Source organism: Haliotis rufescens, unplaced genomic scaffold (assembly GCF_023055435.1).
Source record: "Haliotis rufescens isolate VD_foot unplaced genomic scaffold, xgHalRufe1.0.p SCAF_1, whole genome shotgun sequence".
Classification (NCBI taxonomy): domain Eukaryota; kingdom Metazoa; phylum Mollusca; class Gastropoda; order Lepetellida; family Haliotidae; genus Haliotis; species Haliotis rufescens.
In genome coordinates this window covers 13,439,083-13,461,658 of record NW_025963779.1, presented here as the reverse complement: position 1 = coordinate 13,461,658, position 22,576 = coordinate 13,439,083, and the positions used below count along the sequence as shown (strand labels likewise).

At 34.5% G+C, this 22,576-nt stretch overlaps 1 protein-coding gene across 9 annotated transcripts in view; it reads right to left on the bottom strand.

Annotated features, from left to right (window-relative positions):
• LOC124148260 (dual specificity tyrosine-phosphorylation-regulated kinase 4-like) overlaps positions 1–22,576 on the bottom strand; it is a 53,672-nt gene that overhangs the window by 9,568 nt on the left and 21,528 nt on the right. For 5 of the 9 annotated variants that reach the window (XM_048386477.1, XM_048386574.1, XM_048386525.1 and 2 more), the window contains 4 exons: positions 3,547–3,684; positions 3,131–3,353; positions 2,511–2,674; positions 676–812 (listed from right to left, as the gene is read on the bottom strand). In XM_048386477.1, coding sequence (XP_048242434.1) covers positions 676–812; positions 2,511–2,674; positions 3,131–3,353; positions 3,547–3,684 — 662 coding nt within the window. Of the gene's footprint in view, positions 1–675; positions 813–2,510; positions 2,675–3,130; positions 3,354–3,546; positions 3,685–4,228; positions 7,005–13,680; positions 14,015–17,055; positions 17,143–22,576 lie in introns of those variants that run through there. The other 4 variants (XM_046519308.2, XM_046519299.2, XM_046519274.2 and 1 more) reach the window with 4 other exon arrangements.

Genomic DNA, 22,576 nt, shown 5'->3' with positions numbered 1-22,576 from the left:
TAATACAATCTGCACAGATATTTTCAAATGTTTTTTTCTGATAGCAAAGGTTTCATCAATCTTCAAACATCAACTTTGCAGAATGTATGTCAGAGACAGAACATGATAGGAAAGCCGTACAAACAGAGAGCTGAAAATAAGCAAAAAGGCCATAAGCTGACAACATATGGGGTTGTTTAATGAAGGGAAATGTAGGAAGCAGAAATCAATATGTAGACAGAGAGGCCTGTATGTGCAAGGGATGATGTGCTGTTTACTGGCAATAGTCACAATGAGTGATGTATAATTAATCCAAGTGATTACACTGATGAAAAACTTCAAAGGCATACTCAACGTTAACGTTTTCGTTTGTGCTCATCAATGAGTAAAATATGATCAAGATAGATAAGAAAGCACTTCAAGCCCTACACAGTACATATCATAGGAAATTAAAAAAATGGTCATCATACATGTGATATTCATCTCATAAATTTGAGGATGAGAGTATCCTCAAATGTGAGGAGTGGTAATAGAGCACAACTTTGAATATTCACTGCTTTGTAAAATTTCAGCTATTTCTCTCTGGAAATGGTTAATTTAATTTCACTTTTGAGGGTATCACATGTAAGATTTATTACAAGAAGCTGCAGTCTACATGGCAGGCAAATCAGGCTTGATTGTGACACCAGTGATTACCTCTTCTTGTTTCTGATAATTTTTACAGCAAACTCTTTTCGAATCTTGTGGTCAAATACCAGGACAACCTGACCAAAAGATCCCTTCCCAATCACTTCCATTATCTCATAGCGAAAAGCTAGATGGTCACCTATAACCTTTGTTGCACAGAAAATAAAAATATATTAATGTTGATGTGATCAGATCCACTGGAATCCTGTTGTTTTACACCAATGCAATAAATTACATGGTCTCAAAATAGATCTGATTCCATTTTGGTTAAACAGTGAGGACGATCTGAAAGATGCACATCGTTAAACACAACTTAGTCATTTTACATAATTGAGGATACCTATATAGTATAATTAGATGACTCACTACTAAACAACACTGTCCAACAACTGGTATTGATGTAATGATAAATCAACCAATTTGCATTTCTATGCAATAAAAATATGAAAATCTCCAGTCACAAGCCAGAACTCGGACACTAATTAAAGGTTCAGCTACTTAAATAGTGATATTAAGAATACACTCAAATTACCATGTTCATGATTGAGCTTAATCTTCGTCATGAAAAACAAAACAAATGCCAAAACAAAGTATCAATATCACTAACCTGTGCAATATTGATACAAAATCACGATAATATGAGACCAAATATTTTGATAATAAGTTAACAACAATCATTTCATCTTTCTCTAATATGGATACTTCCACTTCACTGATTACCTTGATGTACACCATACCACATTCAGATGTTAATGATCTATCAATAAATATCAGTTTTGGTTGTGACTTTCATAACTACACCATTGTAAGGATAATGTAAGTTATTGAACACTGAACCAAAGCTACACAAATAGAAAATGTAACGCCTCCCAAACAGTGACAATAATTGTAGGTCTGTTCCACACCATTGGTCATCTGATAGCATGGATTGTTGTTAGTCACAGGAACCCAAAGGTGGTCCAAATCACGTTACAACAGGTATGCATTAGAGCGCTGTGCATGGTGTCTTGTTTCATTTCGGGACAATATGGCACTCAAGGTCTTATATCATGAAACACATACATTAACACATTTGACTCAAGTTACAAAATCTAGGACAGCCCTCTTAACCTCTGACTGTAGAATAAAAACATATTTTTTCATCATAAAATATATATACATATCATAATATCATTTATGGAATATTTGTTGCTCGCCTTTTTATTACTTACAAAAATACTGATGAATAGCTAACAGAAATCCACTGATTTAACAAAATGAATTTGTGAGAATTCATAACTTATGACTATTATCCTGTACATTGTTTTAACCATGTTAAAAATGAAATTAATAAATTTAACTAATTTAACAGAAAATACATTGTCTGTATTTCTTTTTAGAATCTTTCACAGATCTCACAACAATGCATCAACAATGATAATGTATGTCTTAGGCAATCGTACAGACATGTTACAGTAGTTCACAGTGCTGCATTCATGCAAACTGACATAGTTTGCACAATTGGCAATTGTAAGACAAAGAGTGCATGAATTAAGGCCTGGGTCCCTAGTCTGTACCTAAAACTTAAGTAAACCAGCCCCAAATTGTGCTCATCCATATTTTTTTCAGTACATTTTAATCTTAACATGTGGGCTGTCATAACCTTAGCTTACGAGACCAAAATTAATTATATTAGGCAGTGGATAAGTTGCAAACAGAGACTGTGCATTTTGTCTATCATCAAATTACCATATCCTGAATTGCAGATTTATGAATCAATGATACTGATCTGACGACTCAAAAGACATGTAGCCACCTCCATTTAACAACAATCTCATTTTAGGCAAAATGTAATGAATGCCTACCTTGATGTATGATCCATTGTCATCATCATAACCATTGTTCTGAGCCCCACCAGGGATTCCTTCAATCTTTTTGGCTTCTAGGCCCAAGAACCAAACCTCAGGATAATCCAAAATTTCTGTTTGTTCAAACTGCGAAAGTTTACTCCTGTATAATTTGAGTGCCTCTGAAATAACAAGAACATTGACACTTGATACAAATTACCTTTTGATACACTTTTGCATTATCTTACAATAATGTCAGTAGTATTCATAGAAATATGGAACTTATAGAAAGAACAGTTTGTATTCTAAAATAAAACACTATGATATGAGAGACTGCTCCTTCATAAGTATCTCATATCATGCAATCATGGTCATTCAGTTGGGGAAGTAAACTACGAAACTGAAATAGTTACATGTTGTAAAATATTTTTCAATACCCCAATAGCCAATACATCAAAATACAGACATTAAATAAATAAAAACTAAATATATGTACTTTTTGTAGGACTGATGTCTGGACTCCCTGATATGCCATCACAACAATATGCCAACAGTGATGCGATGATCAGGTTAAGTAGTAAAACATAAACCAAATAGTCACTACATTCACATAATATTTTACAGGTTCTGCAACCTACCAGCAGGAGTCATGGGGATCTTGTTGCCATACTGGTCTCTCTTGGTCCTCTCTCCTGTGAAGGATGAAGCCCCTGACACCCCATCTGTCTGTTTGAGCTGGGGCAGGGTATTGTTGTTTTGTTCTGTGACATGTTCTTGGTGGTGCTTGTGGCTGTGGCCATGCCGATCTGTGTTCAGGTGAGGTAATGTGGTGGTAGGTGCCACCGATGACACAGCCTTTGCCTACAATGTAAAAATTTGATTGTTGTAATTATGAAAGTGGAAGAGTGGTTACCACTTATCCTGTACAATAATTTTAAAATCAGTGGACATTACTCCAAGTACTTTACCCATGAAGTAAACTATATATGTGGCATCAATTACCTCTTATTGGCAATAGAGGCAAATAAACATTCATAATATATATTGTACCTACCTCCAAGTTATAGTGAGAATTCTTGACCCTGCTAGAGTTGGTCCCTTGTTTTTGGGTGGAGGTAAGAGAAATCTGGGTGGCATAGCGGCTTTCTCCATTCACACGGTGGGACCTGTGGAGACTGCCCTGTTGGGGACTCTGAAAACAAAGGCCACCATCATATCAAAGAAATTGTTTGCAAAGATCATGATATAACTGTCACAGGGAATATTAGAATAACTGTCACTTATGAATACACAGAGTCAAAGGTTGAAGTTTATGTGTTTTTCTGTCAATGCTAAAAGAGCACAAAGGGAGAATTGTAGACTGTTGACTACAGACCTCAGTAGCATCACTAATAGTTGTAAAAAGATACTTACCATGAATTATCATGTTGTCTTTACAACACATTGTAAGTGTGTAATGTTTTCACCTTCCTTTACTAAACCAAAACTCTTACACACAACTAGCAGAAATGTTACAGCTAGCCATCTCAGTCAATTTCAATATATTTCAGTGATGAAACAATGGCTATTATCTATGATTTACAATTACTCTTCTCCTGTTTGTTAACGAAGTTTTAACAATTATTAGCAGCTGATAGTTGGATATGAGACAGTAAGTACCACTGTCATTACAAGATGACATGGACTGATAACTCAGTTGTTGTAAGAGGTTATTACTAATTGTAGATTCTATTTACCATTCCAAAGTTACCAGGGAAACAAGTTCTGCCCTGCCTAGAAGTGCCACAAACTGAGCACTGTTCCCTTGGGGTGGAGACATTTGAAACTTGTCGACAGTATTCTCTGCTGCTTTCATTCCTAGTCAAGCAGTGCTCACCAACATATGTACTTCTTTCAAGAAACAACACAGGGGTATCATTTCTCTTAAAACTGGTCACTTTCTTTGGTATTTGAGAGATACCATGACTGTGTGGACTTTTTGTAAGCCAAGCATTTCCACTGTTTTGAGTTGAATTCTTATGACCAAGCTGCTTAATTGGTATATTTGTTTGTTTGCATTGAAACACTTGTCTTGACTTGCTCTCCGTACGAAAGAGTCCAGGATTCTGATAAATGAATGATTGTTTGATGTGAGTGCTGTGTATAGAACTAGCACTTGGAAATTGAAAATCCAACTTATTAAAAGTACCTTGACTAGATCCACTTTGCACAAAACCATTACCGGTATCTGAATGTTTCAGAGGTCTGTGTATCAACTTTTCTTCAATGTTTCTTGTATACTGAAAGCCACTTTGATATGGGTCAGATACATCTCCATCTAAAGCCCATGGAGCTCCTAAAGGTTGGTAACAACTTTCAGAGGCTCTTTTGCCCTGTCTTGCTGATAACATACCATTCTTGAATGCTACAATGTCTTTTTGATTATTAGGTATTTGCAGAGGTCTGCACAGGCTTGCATTGTACAACTGACCGCATTGTGCATTGTATTGAGGTTTGATGGTCATTGGCAAATCTGGAAGGGCCATATGGGGATTGAATGGTCCTGTACTTTGAGGAACAGGGGGAATGCAGGATACAGCAAACCACATTATGACCACTGGTAATAATCAAAGAAACTGTCATACCACCTCAAACCTGTTTCAGTATGTAAACACTCTTTACATGTGTACGGTAACACATCACATGAAAATCACCTTCAGTGTTTCAACACAGAATTTCAGGATGTAATAATTCATGATTCTTTTGGTTGAAAGTTCTCTTTTTCAGAATATCCACTTTATACACAATGATGGATTCCTCAAAAGTCCTTTATGAAATTCATGTTTCAGTGGAATGTCAGTTCTATATAAACAAAGTCATAAGTCCTTCGACAATCAAGACAGATGTCCAGTCAGATATCTGAGACAAACACCTTTTCATCTGACATATTCTGAAGCTATTAGTGATATATATATATGTTGGGAAGATTACCCAAGGCATGATACATGATCTTGTCTTGAAATGCCAGTAGTAGCCATCAGCTAGTAGCCAGAAGCATTTTCTAATGTGATCATTTAGAATACCAGATTCATTAGGTCAGGAAGTGAGATGAAACTCACCATCAGACCCCAAGCTCTGTAAACATGATGGCCTGAACCAGAACAGGAGTGCATCACATGATCTGTCAGCCTAATTAGGCTTAATAATGAGGCAGGTTTGGTAGAAGATACTATTAGCCTCCCTGAGGCCAGTCAAGACTGGTGTCAACATATGTGTTACATGTTGTATCACATGTGTGCAGTATCGTATTAACAGACAAACTAATACATGTGATCAGCCCTGATAATGGAGATTTGTAGGTATGTGTCAGATTATATAAGCTATTAAGCTTGTCAGAATAAGTTATCTGATGATGCTATAAATGATAATATATCTCTGTGCACTCAGTAACTTAGAATTAAAATTTGACATATGACCTATATAAACTATTTTTGCTATTGGAATAACTTTTTATACATGTTATTAATTTATATACTTCCAATATAAATATCATATAAACAAAATGTGATTATGTGATTATTTTTTCTGTTCTAAATACATCGATCTCTCCAGAAATGATAAAGATAATGCCAAACTCAACAATTTCAAGGACAACAAAGTGCCAATAATGACAATAAATTAATTTGAAAGGATACTGAATCATAAAATTTGTAACAAAATGATAAAAAGACCCCCCAAGTCTCGTATCTATTTGCAGTAGTGTAACTCAAGTGGTCTGAGAAGGAGTTGCTTCCTCCTTAAGAATCCTGACTACCACATATATATAGACACTTGCTATAAGCCATAATAGTTCCAAAAGCATCAAAGTTACTGCTTATACATGCCCCCAAACTCAAATAGTATCTAAAACAAAATTACTTTTTAAGATACAATCCATAACAATAAGGATCTTCCCTTGTTTGTCTTAGCTTCATCAGCCTACTTTGTAGGACACACATGGCTACTATGTAAAACCTTGCTAAATTTATGGTCATCTTGAGAAGTCAAAAATAGGTTGCCTGGAACATTCATATTAAAAGAAATCATGAATGTCCACTGCACACATTATGGTAAAACACATACAACATCAATTCACTTCATGATGATGCAACTCCATGGATACACCATTGAAAATCACTTAGCATCCGTTAGTGAATCTGTATTCCATCCCAGTAAATTGCGACAGAAGTATGTTTTCCAATCCAGCTGGAACATTTGATGAATGCACAGTTTCTGTTACGCCATGTGAACGCCGACAATAAAAAAGAAACATCATTCAATAACCTCCATCCCTGATGTTACACATTTACAAATCCACCAATCTAAATTTCCCTTGTAGAAAATAGTTAGAAAGTCACTCAGATGTTTCCCAAAGTTCGATGTTTTCTTTCACCCAAACATCCCACCCCAAGGAAAGTAAGGTCCAGTGCAGCAGCCGAGAGTGTAAGAAGTGTGTTGGGAGTACTTCCAGTACCCTCAACCTGTCGAAATGAGGCTTTGTCAGAAGGTGAGGAACTTATATATACAGAATTCACGTGCAGTAAACATCCTACTTTTCATATTCATAAACATCTTTTCCCCTGAATTTAATCAGCCTATAATCATTTTCATGTCTTATTTTAGGCCTCCTTAAGCTCTTTATCACCAGAGTAAAAATACATATATATAAGTACGAGAGAACATGCTCATAAAATTTGTAGCTAAGAGAAAAACAAGGGGGAAAAAAGATGTTTTACATCTATGCAAGAAAACACAAGGCTTACGATGGGATGGGAAAAGATTAGTGGGATAATTTGGGCAACATATCAAGTTATTTCTACTCATGTGCAGCCAATTGCAATAATGAGTTGATACAAGTACACAAAACAGGCAGCTCTAGTGCTACTTTCTGTACTGCTGTGCCCCTCCACAATTTACAACCTCACCAGAGGAATCTCTCATGCATTTAACAACAAACCCACCTGTCTCCAGATCACACATATAGATTTCAACACAAATAAATGACTGCTTCCATTCAAACTAATGTTGCCTGGTTACATGACTCCTGATGTTTCTCTTTGCTATGTTTGAAATATGCACAACATGTTGTGTGGATATGTAATATATCTCAACAAACTTTATATCACTGTGAAACAATATTATAGAATAACACAGTCGCAGATAGTTTACAGTCTTAGTGTCATATGTCATTCTTTTCATGAATTCCCTGTTGAAAACCCAAGAGTAATGTTTCACTTCTTTGAATACCGAAAAAATGTATACATGCATCCATCCATCCACACACACACACACACACACACACACACACACACACACACACACACACACACACACACACACACACACACACACACACACACACACACACACACACACACACACACTAACTTTATCTATACAATTTACAATGCAGTGTAGGGATTTAATCAAGGCATTCTCAGAGGCCCATTTTCAGCCCCAGTAACTGTTGTTAAACATTTCAGTTAGAGATATTCAATTCAGGTTTTTCATAACTGTTAACATAATATTATAGTTTTGCATATGTGACTTGGTTCAACATTATTCCATTGAATGCAGTATTAGAATACCTCAACATGTAAGAATACATGAACCTTACACAAATTCCCAATTTTGAACAAAAGAAAAATGTTTCCCAGTTTGCTCGGCCTGAATACTTAGTGTAAAATCCTAGATAAATCTCTGTCATGCTTTGACAGGATATAGAAACACAGAGCAATAGATTAGAATGATTTACTAGCCTCCAGATCAACATTGTTTAACAGGTAGATGTTGAAGGTGACCCATTGTATATAGGTTACTTCTATATTTACTGTTTCCTGCACAAACAACATCTATGTTCTTAAAGTTGTAACATATACTTATCACAATCAAACAACAAACCTGATACCTTTCAATAACAATAAAGACAGGTATAGATATCTTACTGATATGATAATAAATATGTTGGTATCTGTCAGGATGGAATTTCTTCAACAAGCACTTTCTCTTGTTTTCTTTGGATGGTAAAATAACATAACACCTTATCATGTTGCTAAAACAAAGATACAAGGACAGAAATGTTTTCTTTTCACAGATAGGATATAATAGCTGAAAACAGCTGTAATAGTAAATTCGCAGGTTATTCCATGTAATACTGCAAACAGCATGCTGTACTCAACTTTAGGTATAAACCTATGAAAGAAAGTATACACCTTAAGTAAAAGATAATTACATAACCTTCTAAAAAGGTCACACTTATTCAATTGTTTTCTAAAGAACCTAAGAAGATAGCAGAATTTCTAAAAATGATGCACTATTCATTTGTCTACAAACAACATCACTGGCTCCTTGTGGACTGGAAAAAACATTAACTTCCCCTTCAGTCCACACTTTGTCATAAACAGCTGTCCATGAAATTAAGACTGATGTGGAAGTCACAACCAATTACATCTAGCATCATTACCTAAAAAACTGCCACTATCAAACCCCATGATGAAAATCTTTTTGCTCTAAATCACCTCTCTTCAGCCACTTGGCTGGTAGAACAATTAGCTGTTAGCAATCCTGTTTATTAGGCTGAGAGGTCAAACTGTTTCCCTGTTTTAGCTCCAACTTTTTCATAATAAGCTAAAACAACATGTCGGGAATAAGATAGGATCTGTACACTTGCACTCTCTTAATGTGGTTCCGGGCTCCCATATTCATATTGTTAAAGTTATCCAAAGCAATAAAAAGACTCACCATACTAATAGATACATGCCATATTAAGGCCTTGTTTGAAGATCACACTATAGTGTAGTAAAAAACATTTCATTTGTTTAAAAGTTTTGAAATTGTTAGTAAAGCAAAATATTCTTATATTTGCTCATTTCTAAATCTTCATTGTTCAGTCAATTCTGAAGCCATAGTGACTATGATCTAAACCATATATTTCTGTGATCAAATTTTCTTCAACATGTCTGTTTGATTGAACAGAGGGTCTCAAATCACTCAAGCATCATGCTGGATGCCTCCTATTAACAGCTAATATGTTGTTCACTTTATTGCATAATAATACTTATCTTCATTTATTTTGTTGCTTCTTTCACATGCTACACCAGAGCCATACGAAATAGTCAAACTAACAGAGATAAAACAACTCTATTTTATCATCAGTTGCCTGAATAATGATAACATAAATATGCAAACAATGAAAACTAAAGAAAGTCTTCTGTCCTAAAAAATGCCTTAACATAAAATATATTCTTTAAGCCTAGTGTGCCTAATAATTATAAGCTGCCGTGCAAAAGAAAGTGGACACTTGAACATGGTAAAAAATTGGATTTGACCAAAAAATAACAAATGTTATCAAAACAATCACTGAAACGCTGCAATCTTAAGGTCCAAAACACAACAATGATACCCGTTTCTAATACATCACCATCGAAAAACCCATTCTTGTTTGTTTCATTATTAGCCATCATCAAACATGGTTGTATACTTTCTTTTGCCCAGCAGTTTATATTCTATCAACTTTATTTAATTTTTTTCAATCTCACATACCAACACAGGCATGACTAGTTTTTACCTAATCCTTGAAAATCATACTTATCACTATCTAATTTATTATTACATCTTGAATGAAACCTAGAAATCATGGACTTGCAGTAACAGACACAGCCTCAATACTGCTATTACAGAGTTTCTCATGTTCATACTCAGTTTTAAACACAATTTTGCACCTTAAATCTACAGATAAAATAGCTCTAAATTAAATATTGAAGTATCAATAGATGTCGTAGTTTCATATGGACTAAAATGATTATACAACAGATATAAGGCAATGCTCATGAATAGATGTTTAGACAATTCCAGCGATAAAAAGGGAAAATAGAAATTGCGAGGCTAATATATAATACTGGTAGTGAGCCTTGCATTCTAAGGGTTGTTATGGTGAGTGACTGGTTATACTCAAGTTATATCTTGATAGATAACGGAGAACTGCCAATAGCAATATAAACATTTTGAATTCTAACCCCCAATATTGATCTTGTACTATTACTGGTGTCTGTCTCACGATAATGTACTCCCACCACTGGTAAGTTGGTGATCCTATGTCTATCAATGTTTGACCCAAATAAACAAATCTGAAGACAGAGACCCCCTTAATGTTGTCAGATATTGTGTTGACTACGGAGAACATGCTCTTTACTTCTAGGTTGCACATAACACAAACATAAAGGATCATTGTATATCATTTTGTTTATGATGGGTAAACCTCAAACTTGTTTCTTGTTCCAAAATTTGATGGAAAAACAAGAAGTAATTGACCAGCTTTTTAATATATCCATTGTTTATTATTTACCCTACCTTAGCTAAAACAGTTACTGTTGATGTTTAGTTTAAATATTTGTCATTTTGTTTCCTTACAAAAAACTGTAAACAAGGGAATTATTGATTCTAATTATTTGGTGATCCTCAGAAGAACACTACAATGTGTATAAGGGATCATTCAACAACAGGTCTTCCAACATGTACTAGTATACATTTCATACACGAAAATAATTGTTGCAAAACTTGGGAGTTATTGATCTGAAAATGTATTATTTTACATCCTGGACTACTGTGTCCATAACAGTAAGTGTAATGTTTGTATGGCATGCTACATGTCATTAAATCCTAATCCCCCAAGAGCTTAATAATACCAACACTGTTGTTTATCTCATGTAATAATAGTGATATGTTTTGGACTTATTCACCTCCTCCAAATGGACTAACATCTCAAACACCTCAAGCATCACATCAACAGTCAGGAACTGTATACATGACTTGTTTCCAATGTACTCGATAAAGCCAATGATCCCTTAAATTCCTAACTGAATAACAGGTGAACTGTGTGCATAGCCATTTTTTTTCATAAACCAGGGTGTGCCAATAAATCAATTAATGCAATTATGTAATACAATCCGCCAGTGGTGGCTTGGAACTCCACTAGGCATTATTTGTTACTGGATTGCACACACAACAAGGTTAGAACTATAGCCTGTTATTTGAATCTGTTTGCCTCACTTGGTAGCACAATACATTCAGGAAATAGTCTTATAGATTACTGTGGCTACAAACAGTTTGTCATTTGTTTTACATAAAGATAAATGCAAGTCAATACCTCTTGTGGTAGACAAACTTATGCCTTAACAGACTTTCTTAATCATTACAACAGAAATTAACACCAATTTGGTATATAAAACACAGGATAATGACCCAAGTGATCACATCTTTCTGAAATGGTACACTGCTCTGAAAAGTTCATACCGACAAAAGCATTGCCTGTAGTTTGTAAAATGACATTATTTAATGTGAACACGCTTTAGATACACATGTCTGCCGCTTTTTCACTTTAATCATCATTTTAGTTTTTCAAAGCTTGAAAGACGAAAAAACAGTTAACTCATGGTTAATACATGATAATGTCAATAATCAACTCTTCATCTTCAAATAACTTTGAGTTATCCAAAGTCACTGATCATATCATAATTTAAACTGTGTTAGTTTCGACTTATTGTGTCATCAAGAAAACCACTGGAATAGATTGCAAATTTTGGCATGTCATTTGGAATGTGGGTAAACAATGGAAACAGTAGGTACTACAGTATCATGGAAAACTAGTTTCAGTCCATATACAGTTAACCCTGTTGATACAAACTGAACTGTTCACAGTGAAATTGTCACAATTAAGCATTATTGTTACTGAGAAATGTCCTTTGTGTGTATGTAGACACTCCTAACAATAGTAGTAACAATACCATCATTGTCTATGCTGGTATCATAGAGGGCTTAACACAGCCAAAACATATCATACTGGGAGGAGAAAATGCAGGAAAGACATCTTCCATGGATGAATACCAGGGCTGTCTTTGAAAATTGACATGAAAGTTATCCCCCCGTATCGATCCATAAAAGGTGAATATACATATGTACTTTGACAACATTAACCAATTCAACAATATGGAATCCTGTTCCCATAGTGTCACACGGAATTCTACCATCTTACATACTACTAGTAAATCATATTGCAAATCAGTATGTTCCTTGGCTCAGCTTGATCTTTTGTCTATTTGGATACAGTTATTCTAAGAAAATATTCAATGAAGGATTAGACTAGACTTTGATACTGCCACTTACACTAAAGATTTTCCGACACTGCGAGGAAATTCTTTCAACCAAGACAACTCAAGCAGCCATGAGCCTCCATGAAGGGATGGATGACTGGCATTGCCTTTTAATAGAAAGTTCTTTGGAAATGCAAGTGTCTAATTCTGAATCTATCAGTATGCTTACCCTGTAGGTAATTATCTCTTAAGGTAGTTTGCACTAAATAGTCTATTATACCATACAATTAACGACATGATTTTTACATAAAGAATTCACGTTACCATACTTTACAGTCTTAAGGAAACTTACCTTTGTATTTAATGCTTTAAGCGAGTGCAAGATAATAAATATTTATTGATGTTCATTCATGGTAGAATAATTATCATACTTTACAAGTGTTATGGATACAGCTCTCTTCTGTCTTTGTTCTATAAGCTGTACAGCTCTGTCTTGCATACAGATTGAACTATATTGCAGGCACATTATTTTACATTCATCTAAACATGCTAAAGGAATTGGATTTAGTTCTGTAAAAATAAAGTTTGCACTTGGAGAAAGCAGTGCCTGCTAGAACTCAGCATAACCACATTGTCTTGTTACCTCCATCTTTATATTTAGGGAACCAAGCTTCAAGGTATTAAGGAGAATTGTCTGCATAGTTCCCAATATGATATATTACAAAAATACCAATAGAGTTAATAATTGTATTTTTATAAATATGACTGTGTTGTCCCAATTAAATTTATAATGCCTACCTCAAAATATTTATGCACTTTGTATTCATGGTGGTAAAACAAGAAAGTAGGAGTTTCAGATAAGAATAGCCTATACAGTGTCAAAGCAAACCTAAATAATGTACCTAAACCTAAGGTACTAGTACATATATTATGTCTGAAGGCAAATCATGACACTGTAATCAGTGATCAGTGCTTTTTCTTCTAATAGACCTGATGTATGACAGATGGGACAATAATACTGCGGTGTTCACTGCACACAACTGATCAATGAAGGAAAATCCTTGGTTTTATCTATTTCTTACCTTGTGAGTTATCCTTCTTCGATAATCAACAACAACTGGAAGCTTGAACTTCATACTGATTATGCTGTATCTACTTCAGGTGTTTCTACTTTTGTTTGATCCAATTGCAACAAAACAATCCTCTGTATCATTATCCAGCCAATATAACACGTCCATACTGACAGTCATTACAGCTTGTCACGAAATCCCTTTAACGCTGAATATAACAGTCAAATGAACGTTTCTTCAAAGAATACCATTTAGTGTGTGATTTTTGTGTTGCAATAAAGACTTTCATCACACAGTTCAAACGAGACAACACTTATAGACTGAATATACCTTCCCATACAATGACAAATATTGATGTGGTTGACTGAGCCAGTAAGCATTCAAATAATAATACTGCAATCCATCTATAATCATCCAATGAAAGATTCCTTCCAGCACATATGATACGTGAGTGTCAGGTATATCAAACCTTTGTTCCACAACGCCTACTTCGGACTGTAATTCACAAGCTTTAAGAAGGCACAGGTGTGGAACAAGAGATCACTTATAGTAAAGAAGTAGCAACAAAGAACGGGCAATTATGAGTTCAGGTTGATGGGCTCGTTGTCCTCCTTGTCACTTTGCAAACCTGCTCAGACAAGGGAGTAAACATTGTAAAATAATAGACTTCAACCCAACATATTCAGTTCATATAAATGAATTACAATGTGACAGGCTCTTAACTGATTTGAAACAAGACAGGTACAATACTTCAGATTTGCAACACTTAACACATTTAAATGTGGTATGAGTATGTCATAGCTTGTCTCGAATCTGTGTGGTATGGTGTCGATTGACTTTACACTACGATAGTGCTATCTCATTCTAGCATGAAGTTACAGCATACCTCCCTGTTCAATCATTTACATGATCAATTGATTCACAGTTAGTCAGATGACTAAGGTTGAAACTAGCAGATCCTTAGAATAACTGACACTTGAATGTGTCATCAAGCAGTGTGTAATTTACAACAGATATCAAATTCAAATAGCTATAATATGTACATGTATATATTGGTGACTCGAAGAGAAGTAATCTCAACATAATTTATTTCCTCTTATAAATTGAGAAAACCTTAATGTTGAACAAAGTGTTACTGGTTAACATGGTTAAGGTATCAATTAGTTGAAAATTGAACTGAGTTCAGGGTTAGAGAGTAGAATACATGGAATGGGTTAAAGAATCTAAGAAAGCAATAATCTGTAGGAAGCATACATTTAAGTCACGTATACATTTACCAACAAACTAAAGATAAATGTGAAACAGAAAGTATTCAGCATACAGTATTAATATACTGCAGATATTTCAGGAAGACATACACAGTTTGTATAACAGATCTATGATCACCAAAATAAGATTTTATTTAATGGTATCAACAATATTTGACATATGAAGAGGGTTTCATTCTTTGACAATAGAACTGTTAGTGGCTAATATGGATTTGTTCACCATTTCATAAAATATTTCTGAGGTTAATTTTCATTTGTACCATAAGTAAACTTGACACATCAACAGTGACAAATATCCCACCTTTCGTACATAATATGGATTGTACATCACAGCTTCAACTAAACTGTTAGCTGACTACTGAACTTCCACTTCCAGTAATATTCAGCCATAACTTCAAACAACAATATGCTTAATGTTTTCATACTAAACAGTAAAGGGAACTAAGAGCCAAGTTCTTAATCCAAGATTTAGATTAGTGGCAATGAATCAAATATATTAATCTGAGGTCCTACCAGACCTGGAACTAGTAATAATAAGCTTATTACAAAATCCAACTAGCTGAACCTAGATGAACATTGTTTGGGCACTGACAAATGGCTACAATTCTCTGCTCAAATTAAGATTATTTTTGATAAAACCATTGTTTGCAAACAAAAGTGCACAAAACCTTGACATCCATATTTTTCACATTTTATGATAAAATTTAAACTGTTTTATAAATCATAGTTTTGTCATTGTAGATGCTAGTTTTGGGGGGTTAAGACTGTCATCTCCCCTTTTCACTTCAAAAACACAAAACCTCTGGGTTTGTTCTCTTGGCCATTTAGTGTGATATTTTTAAATTTTAGTAATTATATAGATGAATTACTTATCAAATTTTGCGAAAAATAAAGTAATATCGTAACATAATCACTGGTCTATATCCATCTGTCTTAATATTGACAACAGGTCTAAGGATAAAGATTAACTGTCTGATGCAAATACCTATTTCTGACTAAAAGTTTTCAGAACTTATACATTACCTGACTTATGCAGTTCATGTACTTGCAAAAGTTTAGAAGTTGTATGGAGTGATCGATTTAGCCATAACACATAAATTAAGAACAATGTCACTTCCGTGACGAATAAAAACTTCATCAATTCCCTGTATAATACAGACTGAATGTGATTAGTGATTGTCACAGCCAAAGTTGAGCAAAATATCTTTTAGTAGACTAAGCTCAGCTAATATGTCAATACTGTGATATGCTAACACAGAAATCTACTGAAAAGGATGCCAAAAGACAGGTTTTGGCAAACAGACTCTAACTCATTTGACACAGATTGAAATTGTGATATTTGTTTGTCAACCCAATGAAAGCAACAAATGAATACAGTAAACTATTGCTTTTAGGATGAATGATCCATGTAAGATTTTAAATGTTACCCGCCAACAATTACCTTCTTCCATGTTATCAAAAACAAGGTTCAGTTATATGTTATTTGTACACTAACAAAAATATTATCAATATCCATCTGGTATATCTTTCTACCTGCTGGTCCTTTGAATTTACTAATGAAATATTCTGGTCAGTGTCGAGCACTGGTCAGACGTACAAACATTTCATTACATGTCTTATAATGTAAAAACAACTATTAATACAGAAGGCATCACAAATATTTCATCTGTTTCATTTGATAATTTCAATAAATCAACATATCACAGTAATATATGATATATATATACACAAAGTATTACATAGCAATAATGTTCATCTAGGATGTGTCCATTCTGAAGGCATGGTCACATATAATAAGTCTGTCACTGATTAATCATTAACCATTATAACTGCCATAATCCATACATATCTAAAAACAAACAACCTTCAGTTACACAACACACTACATCTATAAGATTAAATTATAAATTTCTAAAAAAGTCTATAAGCAAACAAACAAAATCGTATATAAAATCAAATCTTGAAATATCTGTCAATTATTCACATCTACTTTTGATGGTCCAAAATTGATTGCATTCATCATGTCAATCATCACAGTCTTACATGTATACATCTTAGAGTAGTGCTTCATTAAAAATACATGTCACTATTATGAGAAAGAGTATCTCAAAAGACTTACATTCGAGTTGGCCTGCATGACCATTTTCATGTGTATATGTCTGTGTAATGCATTGCCAGGTGGCTACCTCAAATCCATGCTTCTCGGCAGAAATTACCAACAACAATGGTGGCAAAGCCAGAAAGTTAATTGTTATTCATGTTATTACATGTGCAGTGCTCTTACTGGACCATTCTACCCATAATAATACCGTAAAAGCTCTAATCCATTACTTACCAGCTTTCAGCTTAAGAAACTTGCTGAAAGAATGCGTCTACGAAACATACTTTGAAACATACCATGAAGTGTCTACGAAACATAGACATCTTTATGTTTGCTCATGATAACGCTAGAAAGAAGGGTTTGATTATCAAGCTTGACCTTGTAGAAATGTTCAAGGTGAACGGGATGTTGCAAATCTGTCAGTGCCACTCTTTCAGATGTATGTCAAGTACAACAACAAAAATCAGCCAATCAATCAAAATGGGGGAGTCTTTCAAGTATTAATATTTCTATATTTTTTTTATCTATGAACTATCTTCTTTTTAGCCAACATCAACATGCACACAGATGTCTCACTTAACTGAATATTTACGGTTCTTGATGTATTAGAGATGGTTGACTGCCTCAGTGCTTAGGAAAGTATGATGCTAACACTCTTACTTCAATGTAATACTACTTATAAGAGCTTCATTACTAACAGTAAGTGGTAAGTGCAGAACAAAGGACCTGGGTATCAACAACTGAGGGACTAATCAAGAATTAAAGGATCATAATTGCCTAATTCAGGGGCAATGGACACTATATATAGAACTGTTATGTGCACACTTCAGAAGTCATTGTGTACTCACAAGAACTTGTTAATACACTATCAAAAGTGTGTTTTTAGGTGCAATCAAAGCACAATGTGGACTGTCTGTGCAGTCTTTTTGATTCGTCATACTGTCATAGTTTGCAGCTTTGGGAGATAAGACACATTGTTCAAAGAGCACCTATTTTCTTTACACAACCATTCCTAAGTTCTGAGCTTAGTTGAGTAAATAATTAACATCATAACAATGACACGATAACATGGAAAGATCACAACATCATAATGAATCATAAGTGAAACAGTAAGTTTATCCTGTTTATTGGTCTAGTTACTTCATCACTGCCGCCACTGAATTGTCATCCAGTGATCTTGCTGTTCAATTAATTACCTTATGCCTGTATTTGACAATGACTATTCACATACCAGTAGTAGACACTGAATTAAATAAGTGTTCAATTCAGAACATCAATTGTAATATGAGGAAAATGTGCATGTATACATGGTATCATGTTATACTCACACTAACACTCATATCATGTGCAGACAAATTCGGTCCTAAAACAATCTCATGCAACACCTAGATATTCAAGTTTTCAAGTTCATGATAGCAACAAAAACCTCTTTGTAGGTAGGGCAGATGTGAAACTAAACTACATCATGACATTCAGTCAACTAAATTAAATATTACAAATTATCACAATTTGAGAGGCCATTGAAAAAATATTTGAGAGATAGAATCTAACATTTTAGTCCACTAGTCCTTATCATGTATAATGATAACATGTATAGCAAAACCATTAATTATGGCAAATGTCTGCTAGTCCTTATGATACCTTAACTATTGGACAGTTTTGCAAAACTATAGGACTAGTGCCAATTTCTATCCCTGCATTTAAATCTTGCCCCATCATAATGTCACGTAAAATTTTATGAACATGTACGACCCTGCTCTTATAAAACATAATACAGTATCACATTCCTTAAGAATAATAAATACTATGTACAAATACATAATCATGGCCGCTAATCTGAGAAACATCATACTTACATACAAGTGGCGGGTACGGGACAGCCTCACTAATGTCTTTGCTGAACTCTTCACCATGCTTTGACTTTTCCATGCCCAAGAAGATTTCAACCATATACTCATTCACCATTCATACAGTCTCTTAACAAACATTACAGATGACTTTGAGTTTGCTCTAATGAAGATTTTTAATCATATTGATAGAACCTCATAAACTAATATCAATCAATTTATCAAGCAGCTGTCAGGCTTGACAGACTGAAACTACTTTAAAAATCTGGTTGCTCTCTATGCTGTCTGTTGTATGGAAGCTAAATGATATTTGACATACATGAACTACACTTAAATATCAACAAAAGTTTCAACGGAAAAGAAATTAGCTCAAGAATATGATATACATAAAAATGCCAGTGTTCCTACCCCTTTATATTTTCACATCTGACTATCTGATGGAGGAGAATTAAATGAATGCAATACTTCTACATGATCCAGCTAGATATTGCATCCTAACAGAATGTGCCAAACCTTCTCATCAACAAAAGGGTACTCACACCTTCGGTGTTTGTGTCATGTGACATTTAACCATCTATGGTGAAAACTGAGCCTGCTATTAGGTTTCTATGGTAACTTATATGTATGAACTGAAGCATATGACAGTTTGACACATTTGTCATGTTTGTTAGCACAATTTCTGTCATCTGCTCTATGCATATATATGTAACTCCTGTGGATGAGTGGTGTTTGATATTTGGAATGCACCAACCAATTCTTAGTAGTATTGGCAACTATTTGAGACATAAGGTCACACATTTTTGGTTTCGTTTCAAAGGCCCGCCTACTGAAAAGCAGCAGGAAAAGAAGTAAATCAAACATAAAATGATTTCTTTTATTATGTCTCCCACTAGTAATATAGACCCTCTTATACAATATAAAATGTTACATATATATTCTATAGAACTGTTAGGATTCACTCGCGTATTCGGTGAATCGAGCCGTATCCATTCATGAATTGAATTCGTATTTGTGGCCACTAGAATCGAATATTTATGAATATGCTATCATGTATATTTACATACCCTGTACCTAAAAATATCTATAACAACATATTATATGCATAGATTTCTTTCAATGACAACACTCTAATAATATTTAATTTGACAGTATTGTGGTCACTGGTCATTGTCGCTTTTGAGCAGATACTAGTAGCTGGATAAGTGCAGTATATAAATGTTTAATATATTAATAATTAACAAACCATGTCAAATAATTTATGTTCTTAATGTTTCACTCAATGTAACAAATAATACATCAACTGCTGACATGTTACTGTATTCATGAATTAATATTCATATTCGTTACCCTATATATTCGTGATATGAATCATATTCGCCTCATAGTGTATTAGTTGCAGCCCTAATATTCTATGTTTACATCACTTTCAGTGATTCAAGAAGACAGCTGCAGTTTTAACTCCACAACAGAATGACTTTAATATTAATAAATAAATGATTGACATAGCTATTTATTTTTATTCTTATTTCGACCGACTTAGTGCTGTCTGCTAGCCAAGTTTAGATCTGAGTAGCCACATCTTTTACACTACCAAATGCAAGGGGAAATCTTGTCATAGAAAAAGAAAATATTTTTCAAGTTTCAACAAAGTTAGAACTTCAATCTGAGTCAATATCAAACAGGTTTTTGTCACTTGCAAAACCAATGATGGTGACCAGGAATCACAACAAGCAAAACAAATGTTACAGTGTTCACATTAAATTAAAAAAGGTAGCCTTGACTTAACCATGGCATTTAATAGGTTTTGACTTGATCATCCAATCATGTTAGCAAAATTGCCAGGAGTTCATTTGACAATGATCGAAAATAAGGGGTCCAGGGGTACTTGAGGTTTGCAGCAATAGTATATGAATCAAGGGACCCCCTAAATTTTAAACTATTAACATCAGATAATAACAAGTCCACTTGACTCTCATCCATATTTTCCAACACTGTTTGAAGTATATCAGGTTAGAATATTCTAATACCTGCCAATTGTGGCAGCAGTTCAAAGTGAGCATTTACATTATAGGAGATTTACAGAAAACTATAAATATGGGATTAAATCATTTATGAAGCATATTAAAACAAGAAAACAACATTATCAGTATCACCTGCCATGGGGTACATTAGAATATTTGTTGTTCATACAGTAGTGAAAATAAACTATTAAAAAAGAGTTCTGTAAAAACTTAAGAACTGATAGACACACATGCTTTATGTCATCAGAAAAAAGATTAAATGTGATATTAATACACACAAAGGGGCCTTCTCTGGAAATAATAATTTATGACACTAATTCTCAAACTCAGTCTTGATAAGTATCTCTTAGATAAGATGGACAGCTGGACGTCAGACAGACAGACGGACGGACGAACTCCGTTTCAATGTCTTCTGCCCCTCTTTGTGGCAGGAGATAACAAGTATCTTGAACAAAACAATTCTAAAGGCAATATTTGTGACAAAAAACATTAAAACCTACTCATATTCTGGAAACTTACCAGAGTTAATGAGCAGGTTTGTCATAACGTGATGTGACATCATAGTGGAGGGTTGACTTGCAGACGATCACTGTTTCTGTACAGTGTTTGTTAGATAACTAGCTTTCACCATGGCATCAGCTGACAATGCCATCAATGAAAACGTTGAATTTTCGCACAATGACCTTACATATATATCCCAAAATAATTAGGCTGCCAACCCCTCTTTGGTACACTAGACTCAGGGGTCTATTTAGAGGGTATTCAGTACTCAGTGATGTGGTACGCAGGATTCATATAAAATTGTATTTGGTATACAGATTCACCATTAACAAACATTTACTTTATATAATTCCTTTTTTTGCGATATTTCAGTAATTTTACTTGAAAGTGCTCCCTTTTCTCAATTCTTTGAGACTTGTGTTGAGTAGTATTCTGGTTTCAGAGGTGAGCAAATGAGAATAATTTGATGGTATTCAGAATTCAGGGGAGGAGGGGTTTGCACCCTAAACAATGTAGAAAACTTCACCCTGCATGTTTTGTGAATAATTTCCAGCAGAATCAGACAAGAGTTTCGAGTACACAAGATCATGAACTGAAAATGTGAATTGATGTACCCAAAGCTTGTGCCAAATATATAACTTTAGCATGTAATCTGATGAATGTGCATGGTCCTTTGTAATTGTTGTACGCGGGTAGTCAGTCATGGATTATATGTAACTGTTATATGTGGTAAGTTGCATGCGATGCATGGAGTTGGTATTGTGTGTAAGGAGCTAGGGTGTCACATGACCTGACATGGCGACGTCCATGGATTCGTCGCAAGTGAACTTTCATTCTAGAGTAAGTATTCGAAACTTGGTGAGTTGATGACGAATAGTATTCCAAACTTGGTAAGCTGATGAGTGGGATAGGGGTTGAGGCGACAGTTGTTTGCAATGGTGTAGTAAAGACCGTTTTGATTGATACGAAGTAATTGTTGCGTTTGAGTCAAACCTGGGTTGTCAACAAGTGAGCATAATGCCAAGCGGAAATACAACATAACTAATGCTAAATTTATTTTTGTAACCAAGCTTGTTTAGTTTCTGTGGATCTCTCTCATTGACAGATGCCTCAAAATGTAAGAATCACAAAACAGCATGTCCAGTCAGTTTCCATTTTCCTCTTCACTGA